At 35.9% G+C, this 21,914-nt stretch overlaps 2 protein-coding genes and 1 long non-coding RNA gene across 3 annotated transcripts; 2 read left to right on the forward strand and 1 right to left on the reverse strand.

Moving 5' to 3' along the window:
• Positions 1 to 2,466: 2,466 nt before the first annotated feature.
• On the reverse strand, positions 2,467 to 3,987 carry LOC145128492 (akuammiline synthase 1-like). The gene has a single exon (XM_079063293.1). It carries the CDS (start codon positions 3,942 to 3,944, stop codon positions 2,595 to 2,597), a length of 1,350 nt encoding a protein of 449 aa, XP_078919419.1. The 5' UTR covers positions 3,945 to 3,987; the 3' UTR covers positions 2,467 to 2,594.
• Positions 3,988 to 12,399: 8,412 nt separating this feature from the next.
• On the forward strand, positions 12,400 to 12,879 carry LOC145130148 (uncharacterized). Its single transcript, XM_079064990.1, has one exon. It carries the CDS (start codon positions 12,400 to 12,402, stop codon positions 12,877 to 12,879), a length of 480 nt encoding a protein of 159 aa, XP_078921116.1.
• A 3,961-nt stretch (positions 12,880 to 16,840) lies between these two features.
• Positions 16,841 to 20,774, forward strand: LOC145134722 (uncharacterized). Its single transcript, XR_013719294.1, has 5 exons — positions 16,841 to 17,462; positions 18,889 to 18,962; positions 19,056 to 19,120; positions 19,840 to 19,909; positions 20,643 to 20,774. It is a non-coding gene; the product is annotated as an uncharacterized LOC145134722 (long non-coding RNA).
• The last annotated feature ends 1,140 nt before the right edge of the window (positions 20,775 to 21,914 follow it).

Here is a 21,914-nt window from a genome sequence, read left to right on the forward strand (position 1 = left end):
TAATTGTGTCGCTGGTAATAACGTTTTCCATTTTTTTTATATTTGCGATTTTGGGTATAATTTATTCCAAATATTGTTATAATTAATTCTATACCAAAAATTACATAACAACATCAAATTAAATACCAAATACTGTTATAATTAATTTAATACCAAAATAAAACAACCAAAAGTTTGATAATTCTAACAAGTAGCAAAGTAAGTTTTACAATTCTAACAAATAGCAAAGTGTGACAAGTATAACATACAAATAAAGCTCTTCCCTACATATCATCATCTTCGTTCCCATCATTTCCTCCTTAACAAACAAAAGCCAAATTGACAACATTTCCTGAAAGTCGCCGGTATTTCCTTCATGCGTTCCACGAGCACCCTAGTCGTTGGATTAGAATCACGATCGGACGATTCGTGTTTGCCAGAACGTCAAAGAGCGGATCGGTGTCATTCAGCCTTTAGCGACGACACCAATAGCGGCGACATAGGCCTTTAGCGGCGACTTTTTAATTTGTCGCCGCTAAAGCTCCCTGTCGCCGCTATTGACGTCGCCGCTAAAGGCTCTATTTCTTGTAGTGAATATTACCGGCAACATTATTACCTGCGATAGACTATTACCGGCGACAATGTTATTAGATGTGACAAATATCTTTAACGGCCACATTTTGAGCCATAGCGACACGCAGGAAGGATGACTTTTTATCGCCGCTATTACTTTTACCGGCGACAAATCCAACCTTTAGCGACAATTTTTATCGCTGCTAATGTCTCTTTTTCTTGTAGTGACTACTACAAAACTAATGCAACTATAATTTAACTATGTTAAATTCGTCATAGACCAAATAAACCCACCGAATATTTATCCCAAACAAAACAAAGCAAAACTAAATTGTTAATCATAAACACGAATTTCATAGCGTCGATGTAGCAACACTTTTAGCAAATAAATAATTCGAGTGAACTAAACAGAAAATTAAATTGAACTAAAAATATATATAAATTGCCCTGATGTTGATGTCGCGTTATGTTTCTGCTTTGATTTTTAACATCTCTCGTTTCTCTTATTTAATCATCGCCATGAATGGTTGACTTTAGACATATATATGGGTGTGTGTGGGGCCGTGGTGGCTGGAATATGAATGGTCGGGGGCTTGTGTACAGTGTAGAGTTGATATTGGTCAAGAATGGTCGCTGCAATTGTAGGGTTAATATCTTTTGTAGGGTTTCTTCGGTAGGCTCCCTTGATGCTCAGGTAAAATAACAAATTATAAAGAGCGTAATTACACAATTTCAGCTCGAATCTTCAGCGTTGTACAACTTTAGTCCTCAACATTGCATTGTTTTCCGGATTTTATTTCTTTTAACAAACTGATCCCAACTTCCACATCGCTTATAAACTAGAAAACGACCGAATTTGCAAAAACTCAAAACACGAAACTTGTAGATAATTCTGGTTAATTTCAAGAATATCTTGAATTGCCTAAATCGAAGTCCCGAGTAGCCAGATATGATGAAAACAACAAGACATCGTCAATCTGTAAACATATTTTCGTGCATTTTTATTTGATCGTTTTGAATTTATCTTTTTCTGAATATGTCAATTCCATGTCGGAACCATTTAGACATCATAATATGAGTCCAAATCCTAATAAAACTCATACAAAAAGCGGTGGAGATCGACCTAAGAAGCTTCAGAAATCTTGTATATACATGATAAAATTCGTTAATTTCTTTGAGATTTTTGAACTTTATAAAAGAATATCCAACACCCACCAAAACCCTTAGACTAGGCGGTGGGAATTTGAGGAGATAAAAGTTGCATTTACAATAACAAGTTAAATAAAACTATCATTTCAAATGAGAAACACGAGATGCTACATGGACGAGTTATGCAATATATATGAAAAAGAAAATGTGTAAGGGCATCCACAATACATTGAACTCCATAGCATTCAATGGATCGCCACATCATCTTTCCACAATTCATACAATTCTATCATTTTTTCCTACAATACATTGAATTCTATAAAGTTGAATAGAATTTTATAAAATGTAATTTATAGTAAATATTTAAGAATTAAAAACTTTCCTTTTTTCTATTAAAGAGTTCAATGGATATTGAACTCTCAATCCATTGAATGCTAAAGTGACATTTCACAATAGTAGAGTTTCATCAATTAATGATACATAGACTTGTTACCTCATTCAACTCTCCCATTGAACTCATCATTATGGATGCTCTAAGCGAAAACTTGATTACAATTTGTCAACTTGCCTACGACTTGTCGGATGTAATGACTGTATAACGCGGTTTTAAAATATTGATAGGTCCATGTCCATCTTAAATAAAAATTGTTTTCGGGCATGCAAAAATATCTTCTTCCATCACAAAATAAAAGTCTCTCCATCCCAAAACAACTTGATTAATAAGTACATATAATATACCTTACTATTAAATATATTATACAAAAATAGAACAAAATCAAAAGATCTTATTGATAAAAAAGTAATTAACAACGTCATTTGGATATGAAACATGCATGCACAAAGAAGCTAATTAGATTTGGAATTCATGCACTCAAGTAAAACACATAAGAAAACTAATTAGAAAAGGCAAGAAGCTCAGGATCACTTTGAACAACGGCCAAGTCTTGCTTTCCCAAACACACAAGTACTTCAATGGCATCCCTGTTTGGTGCATCCATCATAATAAAGCTATTCTTCCTTAGATCTCCGGCCACGGTTGCTTTTACAGGCTTTCCCCACCCAAAATCAATCTCATATGTAGAATACCCACACATGCTTGAACAGATATACGCACCATCAAATCTTCTTTGTGTTACTTCTAAAGGAATTCCGAAAAGATAACGAAAAGTGGTATGGATATCTGGTAGGCCATGAAGTTTCAGCTTTTGCTTCTTGAACTCACTGATGAATGACTCCGGCTTCATTTCACTTACAATATCAATGGCTAAGTGGAAATTTCCGATGCTCTTTTCAGGCAACTGTTCCATCAGTCTGCGTCTTATGTTTGTTTGATGACTAACACCCATGGGTTTGAAATCAGAGCCTGAATAGTTTTTGGTAGCTGCTGCCACTGCAGACTTATAAAGCAGCCAAGTCAAAACTTCAACACGAGTAGGGTTCGTGATGGGTTGTCCAGATTCTTCACTCATGGCTTTGACTTTGAGTTTAAAATCGTTTATCTTTGCGTTAGGGAATATGAAGCTCTCTGTAACACATTCATCGGATCCAAGAGAAAGCCCATTAAAATTTAGATTCGTGTATTCAAAATGAATAAACTTGGGGTCGTCGTCGTTGGGAAGCAGTTCATGCTTCTGCTCTCTGGAAAAAAATTGTGTCGTTTTAGCCCAGTCTTTTAGAAAATGAATTAAACAGCTCCCATCTGCCAACTTGTGGGACAACGACATAGCCACTGCGACTCCTCCACATTCAAAATGGTTGACCTGAACAGCCAGCGGGATCACTGTGTTGCCTTGAAGATCATCATCATCTGGACGATTGGATCTTTGATTTACGAGACCATGTGGAAAGAATTGGTCGAGATCTCGATGCTGCGAGTTTTTAAGGAAATCAGAGAGCGTGCTATCAATGGAAGCTTCAAGAAACTCAGCTCCTTGGTCGTTGCAATCTACAAACGATGGCGCCACCTTAGCTAACCTACCAGCAAAAGGGTAGTACTTGGTTAAAGTTTCAGATAAGGACTTCTTCAAGGGAATTATTTTCTCATGGGAACTTGGATAAATCCCAGTGTTTGGGTAGAATATAACAAATGGTTGGAACGTGTTCACCAGGGCTTGATCGAGTAAGGAAAGATTGTATGTTTTGAGATGAGAAGGGGTCGGGGAAGAGGGTTTGATGATTTCTTTAGAGATGATTGTGTGAAGCTGCCTTTTACCAAACCTTATCAGGTTGCCAATCATAGTCATCTTCACACAAGAGAAAGGGCTTTGATGATCCGAATTTGCATCTTAATATTTCGCTTTTATATGCCCAATAATTGGTTTATTTACATCAATAAAATAATACACCCAGCCACCCACGATTAGAGATGGCAACGGGGGCGGGGAACACAGGGGACCTCAATCCCCATCCCCATCCCCTCATCCTCATCCTCATCCTCATCGGGGAATATAATTAAACCCTCATCCCCACCCCCAACGGGGACTGGGGATTCCAACGGGGAAACGGAGATTTCTTTTTCTCTTTTAACATGCAAACTTTTACGTAAGAAAAAACTCTATATTTCAATTTTACCAGCATAAGTTTAAAGATTTTATAAAATATATAAGTACCCATAAATTGCAGAAAAAATATAAATAAATTTTCTACCAAATTTAAATACATACATGAAAAATCAAGTAGAAAAAAATTATCAGATTAATATTTAAGATAAAATAGATCAACCAAAGAGAAAAAAATATATATACACGAGTTTAAATTAGATAAAAGAAAAAGCAAAAAGTATAATTTCAACCAAGTAATTACTAATGAGTTAGGTTACTTAGATCAATATTTATGTATTATAAATTATACTATAAATATATGTTCTGTATTATTTTTATATATTAATATATGTCGGGGGCGGGTCCAGGATCGGGGATTAAGGGTATCCCCATCCCCATCCCCATCCCCACTTTTTTTATTCGGGTATTCCTCATCCTCGTCCCCATCCCCGGTCAACTTGGGGATTCCCCAGTCAAAACGGGTGCGGGTTTCGGGTTCCCCATTGGGTATGGGGCTTTTTGCCATCCCTACGCACGATATTCGCTTCCCATCATCGGGATTTAGTAATCACATTTATTATACAAGTTATTAGATGTCGACTATCAATTTGACTTTCGTATTTTCTGTTTATTTAATCATTTAATTATTATTTTATGATATGTAATTTATTTCTTGTGACTTTTATTTGTAGACAAATATATGTGGGTATTATAGTATAATTAAAATATTGATAAATATATATTATTAAAAGTAACCATATGGTTACTATTATATATTAACTTTGGATTTTAAATTTTAAGCTAATTTGTTATAAACATTCTAATAATATTAAATATGTGATAAAATAGTTAAGATGTCATACATATCCTTGTAAATATTAAGTATTATGTATATATCTTTTTAAAATTTATGATTACATATATATATATCATTTTTAACATATATATATATATATATATATATATATATATATATATATATATATATATATATATATATATATATATATAAATCAATTTAATATCAAAAAATATATTTAAAAGTAAAAAATACATATTATTTTACCAAAATATCATTTACATATTATATCCTAAATTAAATATTATTCTCTCCTAATTTCGCATCAATTCGTGATTTAAAATTACCCCTACCGAGTTTCATATTAATATATTATGACTTTTATTTACTATTCTATTCAATAAAAGGAATTCATAATCATATTGTTAGGAAGCCGGATTCATATCGAGAAGTATTTAGGAAGAAGAATAGTATGTTATTTCTTTTTGAAAAAGAAAGAAACAACTTTTTATGAATTTAAAGTAATAAGACAATCTCAATTATGACAGAAAGAATCTTAATAAATGGAAAGAGGAAGCATATTTTATCCAATAGCAAAGAGCATGAACCAAAATTTTCAAATGGGCTGGGGTAAAGTATTAGTATATATAATACATAATTTAAATGTGAAAATTTGTCCTCTAAAATAGAAAATATTGAATGTACTGATCGTAAATTATCCAATTTGACTACCCTTTTTCTTTCTAGGGAAAATATTAATATTAGAGACAATGGAATTTTCATAATCTCCATACTTAATAAAAATGATAGTTCATTTTTATTACTTCTTTTCATAGTTTATTCTTAGTTAAAATCATCTTATTTAGTTAATCTTCATGCATATTTTCCCTTTTTATTGTTTTACTCCTTTACCGGGTGTTTTCTAGTTTCTTGAGCATTATTGCAGATTTTTTGGAGACTAGAGGAGCGGGAGTGTTCGGGACTTTTGGGAAACGATTGGTTTTGGAAGGCAATGATGAAATTGGGTTAAAATTGAAGAAAACTTGAAGAAAAACGGGCTAAAAGCTGATCAGACTCGACCTGGGCTAGTGGACTAAGCAATGCAGGCCCAACAATTGAAGAAGGCCCAATCAGCCACTCACACACGGCCCGCGTAAGAAACCCACGCGGCCCGCCTGACATTTCTGCAAGGGCAAAAACGGGATTTCTTATTTGGCCTCGATTATTGGGTGTCTAGTGGGAATCTTTTGGCAACTTTGACAGCCAAATTTGAGGCTCCTTTTGGTGATTAGGGGAGGCATGACACCTAAGTATGAATAAAAATAACAACACCTTTTGCTTTAGGAGGATATAAAAGGATTGGCTTGGAAGAAGAATAAAGACACCAAACACCCAACAAAACATCATAGAAGCTAGTATATTCTATGCACTTTGGGAGTTCTTGAAAGAAGAAGAACATTTTGCAACTTTTTGATTTTATCTTTGTAAGTCAATTTGAATTTCATAACTTGTTTGGATTGTAGTTTAATTATGTGTGGCTAGTTTCTATTATCATTTCCGGTTCTGAATTCTTAGTATGTGTTGTTAGTTTATAATTTGAACTTGATTTGTGTTTAAATCTAGTAATCTTTGATTTGATCTTAATCATATGTTTGATTTGTTTTTTTTTTCACTTGATCAATGAATTAAGATTCTTATCAATCTAGTTAATCAAATTGTAAAATTCGTATATGTTTTATGAATTGATGTTAGTAATACACACTTAATTGGTTATAAATAAATCAAAATAAGTGTAATCAAAGATTAAATGTTCATATTCCCAAGCCTAAGAGGAAAGTTGAACATTGTTGGTGATTGTTGCAAGATCTTAAAGTCATTTAATGGGTTAATGAAAGAACTTATTTGAGTTAAACCAATTAAATGAAGTTTTATTTGAAGAACATGTTTTGAATAAAACACTTTTGTCAACTTGGATACTAGAGCTTATTAGTATCTAAATTACCAACCTAGATTGGACATGATCATAGTTCAATTGTATCTTTCAACATAATACATATATAAGAATCAGAATCGGAAATGCATTTCTTTTTATTGAATTTTATTATCAACTTTTTTTATTTATGAAGTTTAAGTCTAGTTCAAACACAATCCCCCACTTTAATACCATTTGTATTATGTGTGAGAATTTGGCAAGATAAGAAGTCCCGTGTTCCTATGGACCGACCCTGCTTACTCTATACTATCTTTAGTATATGAAATAGCAGTGATTTGAACTCTATCAATATTATTATACCCCTTTATTTGTTGGTTTGACACCCGAACAAATTGGCGCCGTTGCCGGGGACACGGTACTAATCGTTTATGCCAAGATCTTTTCGCACAGGTACACCTTTACCAGTTGATTTGGAGATAGAAAAATCTGCTAAACAAAGAAGAAAGCAAACCAATCTTCTAAAGAAATAACAATCCGGAGTTTCTTCATCAAATCCATCAACTACATTTTCACCAACATCCAAAAATACCACCCCACCATCTTCACCTTTACCCGAATCTGAAACCTTTACCCCTACTTCTACCATGGGAGACCATATCAACCAAAATCCTCCCGTAATACCTGAACAAACCTTTAGACAATGGGCTACTCAAGATGTCAAACAACAACCTTTATGCATAAATTACCCTGCAGCAATAAACTTTGAACTAAAGTCTGGACTTATCCATTTGTTACCCGCATTCCATGGTTTTGAAAATGAAGACCCACATAAATTCCTTAAGGAATTTCATGTTGTTTGTGTGGGTATGAAGCCACATGAAGTTACAGAAGATCAAATCAAGTTAAGGGCATTCCCCTTTTCTTTACAAGATGCAGCAAAGGAGTGGTTATATGACTTACCATCGGGGTCAATCACAACATGGAATGAACTTGCAAGGATGTTTCTGGATAAATATTTTCCAGAAATGAGAGCTTCATCCTTACGCAGGGAAATAATTGGTATCAAGCAACAAAAGAGAGAAGCCTTGCATACTTATTGGGAACGGTTCAAGAAATTATGTTCAAGATGTCCAAAGCATGGGATTACAGAGTATCAGTTGCTGCAGTATTTTTGTGAAGGGATGTCATCTTGGAATAGGAGATTACTCAATGCATCAAGTGGTGGATCTATAGCTGATAAGACTCCAACAGAAATCAGAACTCTTATCAAGAACATGGCGGAAGAGTCCAAACATACAGTCCAAGAAGAAGAATGGTACAGTGATACCCCAAGAGGAGTGAAAGAAATTTCCAACCCAAAAATTGAAAGTCAACTTTCTGAGTTGACTAAAGTAGTGATGATGCTTGCAAAAGACAAGGGAATTCAACCACCAACAGTTAGACCTTGAGGTATTTGTACAAAAGTTGGACACCCCACTGATATGTGCCCAATGTTACAAGAAGATATAGAACCAGTTCAAGCTATGGGGTTTTCAAGTCAACAACAAGGAAATTTCCAGCCAAGAAGCGATCCAAATTGGTACCAACCTAATGCCAACTTCCAGCCAAGGCCACCACCTTATCAACCAAGACCCCCATTTCAAAATCAAACTCATCACCGACAGAATAATCAACCACATTTCCAGCCAACTCAACCTCCTCATCAATCTCAATTCCAACCTCAAAACATGCATCAAGGAAGTAGTTCAAGCGGATCGGGAATGTCTTTGGAAGACATTGTTAAAATTTTAGCCGCAAGTACTCAAACTTTTCAAAATGAGACTAAGGCGAGTATCAAGACTTTGGAGCAACAAATGACTCAACTCGCCACTTCCGTGAGTAAATTGGAGTCACAAGGTAAACTACCCGCACAAACCGAGAAGAATCCAAAACATAGTGCATGTGCCATCACTTTGAGGAATGGAAAAGAATATGAAGGTCCTAAAATGGTTGAAGAAGAAGAAGAGAGGGAGCTAGAGAAAGAAGAAGAAAAGTCGAAAACACCTTCAAAACAAGTTCCTATTGAAGCAAAAGTCACTCCTCCCCCATTTCCCACAAGATTAAGCAACTCAAAGCGTGAGAAGGAAGACAATGAAATTATGGAGATGTTCAGAAAGGTTGAGGTAAATATTCCTCTTATTGATGCCATCAAACAAGTCCCTAGATATGCTAAATTCCTTAAGGAATTATGCACATCTAAGAAAAAGCTAAAAGGGAATGAGACAGTTAAAGTAGGAGAAAATATCTCTGCAGTGTTACAGAAAAGAATACCTAAAAAATGTAAGGATCCGGGTGTTTTCACGGTACCTTGCAAAATAGGTAATCTTCATGTTCCACGGGCTATGCTAGACCTTGGAGCTTCTATCAATCTTTTGCCATTTTCCATTTTTAAAACCTTAAATATTGGCACATTGAAGAAGACCGGGGTAATCATTCAATTAGCCGATAGATCTTTAGTACATCCAAAAGGTGTGCTAGAAGATATATTAGTCCAAGTGAATGAGCTAGTGTTCCCAGCAGACTTTTATGTCCTTGATATGGAAGATGATGACTCACCAAATTTGAGTTCAATTCTCCTAGGAAGAACCTTTTTGAAAACATCGAGGACAAAAATTGATGTTTATGATGGTACATTGTCCATGGAATTTGATGGGGAGGTGATCAATTTCAATATCTATGATGCTATGAGATATCCAAGTGATGTTTCATCTTTGAATTTTGTGGATGTTATTGAACCATTGACAGAAGAATGTTTTGATTTATCTAATCTTGATGTGTTAGCTCTCATTTTAGACAGGAATCTTCAAAAAGAAACAGTAGAAAAACTTGCCAATCAATTCACAATTGATGAAGAGATTATGGAGACTGTGTCTTGCATGGATGAGAAGAAAGAAATGAGGTTTGATGTTCTAAAGCTGAAAATACCAATATGTAATGAGAAACCTGTTCCTTCTATTGTGCAGGCACCGGAATTGGAGCTCAAGACTTTACCCGAGCATCTCAAGTACGCATATCTTGAAGACAAAGAAACTTTGCCAATAATCATCTCCACCAAGCTATCAACAAAAGAAGAAGAAGAGCTTGTCACCACTTTAAAGGAGTATAAGGAAGCTATTGGGTGGACTATATCCGACATCAAAGGGCTAAGTCCTTCACTTTGCATGCACAAAATCCTTATGGAAGAAGACTACAAGCCTTCCCGAGAAGCTCAAAGGCGTTTGAACCCTCCAATGATGGAGGTAGTCAAGAAAGAGATTCTAAAGTTGTTGAATGCGTGGATGATCTATCCTATATCGGATAGCAAGTGGGTAAGTCCGGTCCAAGTTGTACCCAAGAAGACAGGTATTACTGTTAAAAAGAATGACCAATGTGAGTTAGTCTCCACCCGTGTGCAAAACGGGTGGCGAGTTTGCATTGATTATAGAAAACTTAATTCCTCAACCCGGAAAGACCATTTCCCACTTCCCTTCATTGATCAAATGTTGGAAAGGCTAGCGGGAAAAACACATTATTGTTGCTTGGATGGGTATTCCGGTTTCCATCAAATACCCGTTGCACCCGAGGACCAAGAAAAAACTACTTTTACATGTCCCTTCGGAACATTTGCATATAGGCGAATGCCTTTTGGACTTTGCAATGCTCCAGCCACTTTTCAAAGGTGCATGGTAAGTATTTTTTTGGAGTATGTTGAGGAAATCATTGAAGTTTTTATGGACGACTTCACAGTTTATGGTAATTCTTTTCAGGAGTGTTTGGGTAGTTTGAAAAAGATTTTGCAAAGATGTATTGAGACCAATCTTGTTTTGAATTATGAAAAGTGTCATTTTATGGTTGACAAAGGTCTCATTCTAGGTCACATTGTGTCTTCTAAGGGTCTAGAAGTAGACAAAGCAAAAATAGATGTCATAAAGTCTTTACCTTATCCCACTTGTGTTCGTGAGGTACGCTCATTTCTTGGTCATGCAGGATTCTATAGAAGGTTTATCAAAGATTTCTCGAAGATATCTCGTCCCATGTGTGAACTCCTACAAAAAGATGCAGAATTCAAATTTTCAAAAGAATGCAAGCAAGCTTTTGATCAGTTGAAAGAGTTGTTGATAACAGCACCAATACTTTAATCACCGGATTGGAGTTTGCCTTTTGAAATCATGTGTGATGCCAGCAATCATGCAGTTGGTGCAGTGTTAGGGCAAAGAAAAGATAGAGTTCCTAATGTCATTTACTATGCCTCAAAAACACTTGACAATGCACAAACCAACTATTCAACAACTGAGAAAGAATTGATGTCTATTGTTTTTGCTTTAGATAAATTTCGTCAATATCTGCTAGGTACTAAAGTCATTGTTTATTCTGATCATGCAGCTATCAGGTATCTACTTGCAAAGAAGGATTCAAAGTCGAGACTCATTCGATGGGTGCTACTCTTGCAGGAGTTTGACATTGAAATCAAAGACAAGAGTGGAAAGTCAAACCTTGTAGCTGATCATCTTAGCAGGATTGTTTCTCCTTATGACTCAACTCCCATTCATGATGCATTTCCCGATGAAAACCTATTTTCAGCAAAAGTTGTCCCGTGGTATGCCGATATTGTGAACTACATTGTCACAAATCAATTTCCATCAGATATGACTCGATGACAAAAAGACAAGATCAAGAAAGAAGCCAAGAGGTATGTATGGGATGAGCCATACTTGTGGAAATATTGTGCTGACCAAATGATCAGACGATGTGTGGATCAATATGAGTTATCTTCTATCTTAGCATTTTGTCACTCATATGCTTGTGGAGGGCATTTTGGTCCTCAAAGGACTGCAAGAAAAGTGTTAGAGAGTGGATTTTACTGGCCAAGTGTTTTCCGCGACTCTTATGTCTATTGTGCAAGCTGTGATAAATGCCAAAAAATGGGCTCTTTAAGCTCAAAGAATCAAATGCCCCTCAATCCCATATTAGTTTGTGAAATTTTCGATGTTTGGGGCATTGATTTTATGGGACCTTTTCCATCATCTTCGGGTTTTATTTACATTCTTTTGGCTGTAGATTATGTTTCCAAGTGGGTGGAAGCAAAAGCTACCCGTACTAACGATTCAAAAGTTGTGATAGATTTCTTGAAGGCTAACATTTTTTCCAGATTTGGTGTTCCAAAGGCCTTAATCAGTGATCGTGGTACACATTTTTGCAATCGTATACTCGGGAGTGTCTTGAAGAAATATGGTGTTACTCATAAAGTTTCCACAGCATACCACCCACAAACAAATGGACAAGCCGAGGTGAGCAATCGACAAATCAAGGGCATTTGGAGAAAACCATGAATACAAGGAAAGACTGGAGTACACGCCTTGATGATGCTTTGTGGGCATACCGCACTGCATACAAAACTCCAATTTTTAATGTCTCCATACCGCATTGTTTTTGGAAAGCCATGTCGATTACCCGTTGAGTTGGAGCATAGGGCCTACTGGGCAATCAAGCAGTTTAACATGGATCTAAGTGAATCGGGAAAGAAGAGGAAGCTGGACATACAAGAACTTGAAGAAATCCGCAATGAAGCTTATGAGAATGAGATGCTTTACAAGGAAAAGACCAAAGCATACCATGACAAGATGATAACACGCAAGGTATTTCAAAAAGGTCAAAAGGTACTACTTTACCACTCGCGTTTTAAATTGTTTCCTGGTAAATTAAGGTCCCGTTGGGTGGGACCATTTGTTGTCACTAATGTCTTTGAGCATGGTGCAATAGAAATTACAAGTGAGAAAACCGGGAAGATTTTCAAGGTAAATGGTCACCGATTGAAGCCTTATTATGAAGGATTTCAAGTCAAGAATGAAGAGGTGGAGGAAGTGATGGATCCAAAATACCAAGATTGATAAATAATTGGGGTCCAAGTCGAGCCAACGACGTTAAAAAAGGGCGGCTAACCGGGAGGCAACCCGGGGGTATTTTTGTCAATTCTTATTTTTATTTTCTTTGTTTTCTTTTTCAAAAAAATAATAATAATAATAATAATAAAATTTCTTCTACCCGCGACCCGCGTGATCGCCCGAGTGTATCAGCCAAATCAGGCTCAATCAGGAAGACTAGACGCGGCCTAGCCCACGACCCGCGCCTAGCCCGCGTAGACGAAATAAAAAAAAACCACTCGTTCAGCACCCGCGGCCATACACGCGATCCGATCCTCACCCGCGCCTAGAACAGAAGCCAGTCGAGCAGATACCCGCGGCCAGCACGCGGCCCGCGCCCTGCCCGCGTGTTGTTCGTTTGGCTGATTTTCTTGAGATTTTGACTGCTTTGACTTTTGTTGACCAAGAGGTTAAATGGTTTGACCGGGTTTGACCTCTCTTGACCACCTTCAACATCCTTCTTCTTCATTCTAAACCTAAGAGACTCCACCTTCTTCTCTCATCTCTCCCAAAAACACCTAACCTCCATTGAAGCCCCAAACAAAAACTCGATTTCCCATCAAACCGCCGGTCGGAATTCCGTGAAACCACTTCCATTCTTCACCATTTTTGAAGCTCTACAAACCCCACCAAAAATCCGGTCCGATCTATGGCCGGATTACTGGGCGCCACCACCACCCACCACCACCTTCAACCTCATTTTCCGGCCAACTCCGGCCACCATTGGAGATTCCGAGCACGGGGTTTTGTTTCTCCTCTCAAGAGCTTTCAACCCATACCAATTTTTATAAGAAAGCTCACCAAAAATTTCCACCCGGTTCCAAGTGCCGCCACTCAAATCGCCGGAAAATCAAGTTGAAACTCATTCTTGGGGAAGTTATACTCATTCAAGCTTCATACATGGAGAAAAATCTTAAGCTTGGGGTGGTTTGAAAAATTTTCTTTGAGGCAATAATCCCGCTTCCACCATTCGTCCCGGAATAACCAAATTGGGTAACTTCGTTCCCTTTACTTGAATATTTGTTTGTTTAAGTACCAATTTGCTAGTGGAATTGTGGAATTGTGCTCGTGAGGTCTTTGGTTTGGATTGATAATTATTATTGTTGCCAATATTTTGTACCGAATCCATGTCTAAGCGTTCTAAAATAGGAACAGGGTCTACCTCAACAAAAGGTGGATCCAAGGACCCCCCATTTCGCTTGGCAAATCGTGAGGAACGAAAAACATATGATTTCCTCACCTCAAATAAACGCCAAGTCAAATCAACAAAGTTCCTCCATAGAGGTTCTTTTGAGGAACTCGGGGTGCTTGAGGGGGTCCAAGCACTATTTGAAAACATCGGGTGGGGTCAATTCCTATACAACCGAAGTGCTACATATATTGAACCCACCTTGGAATTCCTTTCAACATTTACCATAAATGATGAAACGGATTCCATATCTTTTCAAATGTTGGGCGACAGAAGATCATTGCCATTCCGGGTCATCAATGCTCTAATGGGGACCCAGGTGGACAACACTTACCCCCAAGCAGAGCCATGGCCCGAAAACTTCCACGAGCATCATTTTTGGCAACAAATCACTCACGAGCCAAGATACTCATCATCTTCATCAAAGGCCTCTTCAATCATTCACCCATGCTTGCGCTTGGCACATCGAGTCTTATCATGCACCATTTTTGCCCGCTCCGAAGTGGGCCAAATTTCCAAAGCTGAATTATTTTTCATTTGGTGCATGACTCAAGAAAATGGCCCTCGACCAGATTTTGCATCATTCTTTTTAGCAAAGTGCTACAATATAGCTACATTGGACACCGGGGACATTTTCATTGGGGGACTGATCACCCTAATCACCTCTCGACCACCACTTCAACTTAATCTAACCACCCTCCCATTCGAGAAGGCACCCGGTCCATCTATCCTTGATATAAACGCACTCAGACGCATGCAAATCATCCAGGATTCGGTAATTGGTCATACCTGGATTTATGCTGGTCAGCCGTATCTCATACTCCCTCATTATTATATAGGGTCATTCGAAATAACCAACCCCGAACGGTGGGTTATTCCACCCGACTACCCTCCCCAATTAGATCGCGATGACGACTTCCAGCCTCCACAACATGACCAACATCAGTACCAGCCACAGCCGCAGGGGGGACACGAGATGCCACAATATTTCCCCCTAACATTCTTCGACCAATTTGCCACAATGTTCTCAACGGTCCAGCGAATAGACACTCAGACGCAGGAGAACACACGCGCAATCCAGAATGTGGCATCCCGTGTTGAAAGATTGGAGCAGTCCTTCCCACAAACTTCCCGACAGGTCCAAGATATGTGGGACTACCACTACCGCAGCGGACACTTTCCGCCGCCCGATCCCCCGGTTTAGGTACTGTAGCCTCGCCCCAAGCATTGAGGACAATGCTTAATTCTAAGCTTGGGGTGGGGTATTTCCTTTTACTTTTAACTTTTTATGCATTGTTTTAGCTAGGTTGCATAACATTTTAGTTTTAAGCTAATTTTCATCCATTTTTTTTATTTATATAAAATTCCAAAAATATTTTATTTTCTTCTTTTCCACTTTTTATTTGCATAACATTTAGCTTAGGGCATTAACATTCATGCATTTTTGTTTTCTGTTTATTCTCACCTCTCTTGGATGCACTGGAACAGGTTCACAGTTATTGTATCATTATTGGTCCAGGATCTTGTTGCTATCTCAACCATCGAACCGGGACCACTAGCTGCAGTTTAGGATTTCATACTTGGGATCAGATGCTGGTAGCTTAAAGGGGTAAGTGATCATGGCCAGGTAGTTTCATGAAGAACTATGCATACAATACTAACAACTGTAGGATATACTATAGCAATGTATGTTCTTAGCCTTGCGGTCACTACCGCTGAGAGGATCACACTTGATCATGTTTGAACTGTTAGGATGAAGCATTGGTGCTTGTCCCCGAGTAGAATCCATATCCGGTCTCTTTACATCACCATATCTTTTTGCGATTTTCTTAGGATTTTAGAGAGTCTTTTAGTCCACATATGGACATTTTCATTACTTTTGAAAATTTGCAAGTTTGAAAAGGAGCTTACATTACATCTTTATGCTCCACAAATGGTCATTTTCACACTTAGACCATTCGGATTATATTACTACCCTTTCGGTTCCACTTACACACTTTTGAGAACCAAATTTTGAGTCAAAGGGTTTTCTTTTAAAAAAAAATAAAAAAAATATATATTAATAGCAGGCGAATTTCCAGTTGCAACTATCTTAAATAGGTGACCGGTTCAATTATTGAACAATTTTCCAACATTTTGGTCACCCGGCATTCGATATTCATTTGTATAGGTTTGTTTTATTGTATATAGATCGAGTTGTTTCTTCGCAAATTGGTGATGTTAGGGAGACTGTTGAGTCGGATACTACGGGAGGTTTGGGCCAACACTAAGTGAACCGATTCCTACAACGGTGCCCGAGCGATTAAAACCCAATTACACATGAGAGTAGCCAAAAAATGTGAGATCAGAGTGTACACTTAAAAGAAGAGCTCCACACGAGCCCATCCAGTTGCTTTCTCCCTACTACAGATGTTCTTCATTATATGCATGTTCCATTGAGGCTGCGACTGACCATCCCTCCTTACTCACCTAGAGGAGTTGTCGTAGCTGTGGTTTATGGTCCCATTGTCATCGGATGAAAAAGTTGTGGGATAGCAGCGAGATCAATTCTGACCATGTTGACTAACGTTGAACAGGTTCCATGGTTCTATCCATTCTTTTTATTTTTAGGGTAGTTCGTCCCAAGTTCATTTTAGTCTTGTCTTACTTGAGGACAAGTAAGGTTCAAGCTTGGGGTGATTTGATAGTTCATTTTTATTACTTCTTTTCATAGTTTATTCTTAGTTAAAATCATATTATTTAGTTAATCTTCATGCATATTTTCCCTTTTTATTGTTTTACTCCTTTACCGGGTGTTTTCTAGTTTCTTGAGCATTATTGCAGATTTTTTGGAGACTAGAGGAGCGGGAGTGTTCGGGACTTTTGGGAAACGATTGGTTTTGGAAGGCAATGATGAAATTGGGCTAAAATTGAAGAAAACTTGAAGAAAAACGGGCTAAAAGCTGATCAGACTCGACCTGGGCTAGTGGACTAAGCAATACAGGCCCAACAATTGAAGAAGGCCTAATCAGCCACTCACACGCGGCCCGCGTAAGAAACCCACGCGGCCCGCGTGACATTTCTGCAAGGGCAAAAACGGGATTTCTTATTTGGCCTCTATTATTGGGTGTCTAGTGGGAATCTTTTGGCAACTTTGACAGCCGAATTTGAGGCTCCTTTTGGTGATTAGGGGAGGCATGACACCTAAGTATGAATAAAAATAACAACACCTTTTGCTTTAGGAGGATATAAAAGGATTGGCTTGGAAGAAGAATAAAGACACCAAACACCCAACAAAACATCATAGAAGCTAGTATATTCTCTGCACTTTGGGAGTTCTTGAAAGAAGAAGAACATTTTGCAACTTTTTGATTTCATCTTTGTAAGTCAATTTGAATTTCATAACTTGTTTGGATTGTAGTTTAATTATGTGTGGCTAGTTTCTATTATCATTTCCGGTTCTGAATTCTTAGTATGTGTTGTTAGTTTATAATTTGAACTTGATTTGTGTTTAAATCTAGTAATCTTTGATTTGATCTTAATCATATGTTTGATTTGTTTTCTTTTTCACTTGATCAATGAAGTAAGATTCTTATCAATCTAGTTAATCAAATTGTAAAATTCATATATGTTTTATGAATTGATGTTAGTAATACACACTTAATTGGTTATAAATAAATCAAAATAAGTGTAATCAAAGATTAAATGTTCATATTCCCAAGCCTAAGAGGAAAGTTGAACATTGTTGGTGATTGTTGCAAGATCTTAAAGTCATTTCATGGGTTAATGAAAGAACTTATTTGAGTTAAACCAATTAAATGAAGTTTTATTTGAAGAACATGTTTTGAATAAAACACTTTTGTCAACTTGGATACTAGAGCTTATTAGTATCTAAATTACCAACCTAGATTGGACATGATCATAGTTCAATTGTATCTTTCAACATAATACATATATAAGAATCAGAATCGGAAATGCATTTATTTTTATTGAATTTTATTATCAACTTTGTTTATTTATGAAGTTTAAGTCTAGTTCAAACACAATCCCCCACTTTAATACCATTTGTATTATGTGTGAGAATTTGGCAAGATAAGAAGTCTCGTGTTCCTGTGGACCGACCCTGCTTACTCTATACTATCTTTAGTATATGAAATAGCAGTGATTTGAACTCTATCAATATTATTATACCCCTTTATTTGTTGGTTTGACACCCGAACAAAAAACCTCCTTTAAACGTCACATGACACTTTTTTAAGCCACAACTATGACACGTGTCACTACCACATAAAATCTTTGACTGGTTTTCCCGCCCAGCTTCGATCTCTGTTTCCGCTCATCTTCACCCTCTCAGTTTCAAATACGTATGTTTACCAATCTAATATCCCAATTAATATCCCTATAAATCAGCTAAGAGATTTTAGGCAACAAATTAGGGATCCTGATTTCTAATTTCCCCTTTTTATTAGAATTGCCTAATGATTAAGGATGTCAATTGCATTTCTAAACAAATTCACACAAATTTAGCATTATGTTTTCGTCTGCTCTTCGATGACCATCTATGATGGCTTTGAGATGGGTTTTTTTTCGCTCTCATGTAGTTCATAACTTGAACCAGGTTCAAATTTTTATTTTTATTTTCGGTTTTTATCCCTAAATTGATTTGTGTTGCTTGAACTAGGTTCGATGTGTTTTGTTTGATGTATCGGCTAGAACATTTTTAAACATAAATTGATGTGTTTTTCTTGGATCAGGTTCAGTTTTTCTTTTTTTGTGATATCTCACGTTTGATTTTTTTTATATCTCAGGTTTGTTTTTTTTTCTTTTGCTGATAATGAGAATGAAATCCAGATCTATTATCGACTGCAATGGTGTGAAATAGGTAAGATAAATTTCTCATTCAATAGTGTGATAGTTCTGTAAGTAATTGATCTATATATTTGTCTTTGGAATGTGTTGGGATGATCTGTTTCAGAGTTCGTTTCCCCCACCCAGAAGGAATCCAATTCACCTAAAGTCACCATTATTGCTTTTTTATAGGTTCGATCTTTCTTTAATTTACCAATTTTGTTCCAGAGTTTTTTGGAATTGGGATTTAAATTTTTGTAAATTCATCTTTTTTATGGGATTTTAGGTGGTGAGTTCGACCCTTCTTACTGCTAACATTTATTTAGTATGTTTTATGTCTGTGTAAATATTCTATAAATTAAGTTCGTAGATTAACTGTTTGATGAGATGTCTGAGTAAGATTTTAAGCTCGTAGATTAATGGTTTTACAAATTCACGGTTTTTTCATGTTTTTTAATGATTTTCTAAATTTTCTTAAAATACTGAAAGGTTTTCATGCTTCTTATCAAGTAAACTAAACAAATATTCCAATTCCCATTCAGGGAAAAGGAAAACCCAAATACAGTAAAAGATAAAGATTAAAAGTGTATACAAATAACCATGGGATTTAATCAAGAATAAGAAAATGGAAGCAAAACATTTGATTATTTGTCAACAACTTGCCTATTTTGTAAAATTCTTTGAGATATTTTCCATGCTAATACATGTTAATATGTTGGTATTTACCTATGCATATATTTATTTGACATATATGACTTATGAATTCACATGCCTTGAAAATTTTGTTTTATCTTGAAGCTAACCATCTCTATAATAACACACATAACCAAGAGGAATGCATCTGGAATGAAAATACACATCTATGATCTACCACATTGCCTTTTCTAATAAATTGTTACTTCTAACTATAGATTAATGGATTCAAAAAGTATCACTCTCCTTAAAGACATGGATCTCTTCAAAGATGAGTACACCATCAAGGTTAGAATCGTCTGTCTTTGGAGACAACTGGACTTCAAAAACCCGAAGGGGGCATTTTCAATTTAGTTTAAAAAAAAACCTCTTCATAAAAAAAAGTCAAGTTAAATTACTGTACATAAATAAAGTAACAATGTCCTATTTTTTACGCCAATTTAACATTGTACATTGAAAGTACGATGCTTTAATAAGAAAAAAAATAAAACAAACAAATATAACAAAACCTCTGTAATGCATGAAAAAAACCAACCTCAAGTAATTGCATCAAGGAACAGTATAATCCCTAAAAACAATAATAAGCTTAAGTTATTTAAAAGCAATTAAAAAAAAGAACTTTCAGATGTACTTTCATACCTTATCTATTAGTTACTTTTGGTTTAAGATATATGTCTATAATTAGATATTTCTTGAAAGATAATAAATATTAAGATGTATGTGTATAATTGGTTATTTCTTGACACCCAAAAAATAGCATTCTACTTTTAAGGTACAATGTTATAATTGGGTATATGTTGAAATCTGCCACCCAAAAATAGCATTTTACTTTTAAACTCCAATGCTTTAATAAGTAAAAATTAAAATAAATGTGAAATTGTTTGATGCCACCCAAAAATAGCATTTTATTACTAAACATCCTATTTCATTTATTTTATCATTACTTTAAGCATGTTAGTGACAGTTTTGCCCTTGTGTCTTGTATGCTTATGTTGAGGGTGGTTATGGTTAATCTTCACAGGTGTTATTGCTAAATATTTCATGGGATGTACATTTGTTGGTTTGCTCTTACTTTCTTCTAGCTGTTGGTGAGTTTTTTTTGACCTGATGGACGGTTTTGCCCTTGGTTCTTGTGTGATTCTATAGTTGTCATTTTTTTTATGTTGCCTTTTAGTTCATTGAAATGGTTTTGTTGCCTTTTCGTTCATTGAAATGGTGTTGATCTGTTGTGGTCTTGATTAGGTTTGGTTTCCTTTTTGTGATTTTTTTTAATATATGTTTGAACGATTGACATTTATTATGATTTTTTTGTCTATATTCTGGATCTATACATTTAAATTCATTTGTTTGTTTTCAAATTGGAACACTTTTTGTTTTTCAGTTATGTAAGATATGTTAATAATAATATACACAAACTGGTATATTGAGTCCCACAATTAGCAAGAGATTTCCTAATTACAAGTATAATTACAAAAATAAAGAAGGATTACAAGAGGATAAGTTAATGGGAGAATATGAAGGGTGCAGATGGAAGGGGATGAAAAATATTGTTCATATGGGCATTAGTTAATGGAAAAGTCAAAATATCTACCTTCCATATCGTTAAATTTGCAGCAATCATTCAACCAACCTTGAAAATCTGCACAAACACAATTTGTTGAATATTATTCACGTGTTTTAACATAATTATAAACCATTGTCATGGTCACAACTTAAGGGATGTTAATAAAATTATAAAAGATTGAGTTTAAAGTCAAAAATAGTGATGTATTTGCATTAATTTTTTTTAGTATAACATCCTATTTTCATTTGCTTTTATTCCCAGCCGACTGTACTTCATTTAGGGATCTCAAAGGCCATTTTCTTCGGCGCCTGTCTTATCTGTAAATTACCGAGCTTCCTATCTTTATGTGAAACTAATAAACCATGTTCTAAGCATTTTTATTTTTAATAACTGTCTTGAAGCTATTACATGAACTAAGCTTAATAATTCAATAGTTTTTTAGTGCATAATATTTAAGTTTCAAGGTTTAATGGTATGGATATTTCCTTCATTGTACTTATAGTTGATTTGCACTCCAGTTCTTGATTAAATATAATGAAGCTATTGATGATCCTCATAAAGATTTGAATATTAAATATGTAACGTCCCAAAATTCAAGCCCAAAAATTTCATTTTTAATTAATTTAACTCATAAAACATTCACTAGAAAATATTGTATAAACACGTCATCTCATAAAACCAAGTATCATGTTTGAAACCCACAACATAAACAAATATCATATCAGAGTA

The sequence above is a fragment of the Lactuca virosa genome, chromosome 8 (genome assembly GCF_052849685.1).
Source record: "Lactuca virosa cultivar CGN04683 chromosome 8, Lactuca_virosa_CGN04683_v6, whole genome shotgun sequence".
NCBI lineage: Eukaryota > Viridiplantae > Streptophyta > Magnoliopsida > Asterales > Asteraceae > Lactuca > Lactuca virosa.

Coding starts and splice junctions, on each gene's coding strand:
- LOC145130148 (XM_079064990.1), top strand. CDS start 12,400: ATGTCTCCATACCGCATTGTTTTTGGAAAGCCATGTCGATTACCCGTT.
- LOC145128492 (XM_079063293.1), bottom strand. CDS start 3,944: ATGACTATGATTGGCAACCTGATAAGGTTTGGTAAAAGGCAGCTTCAC.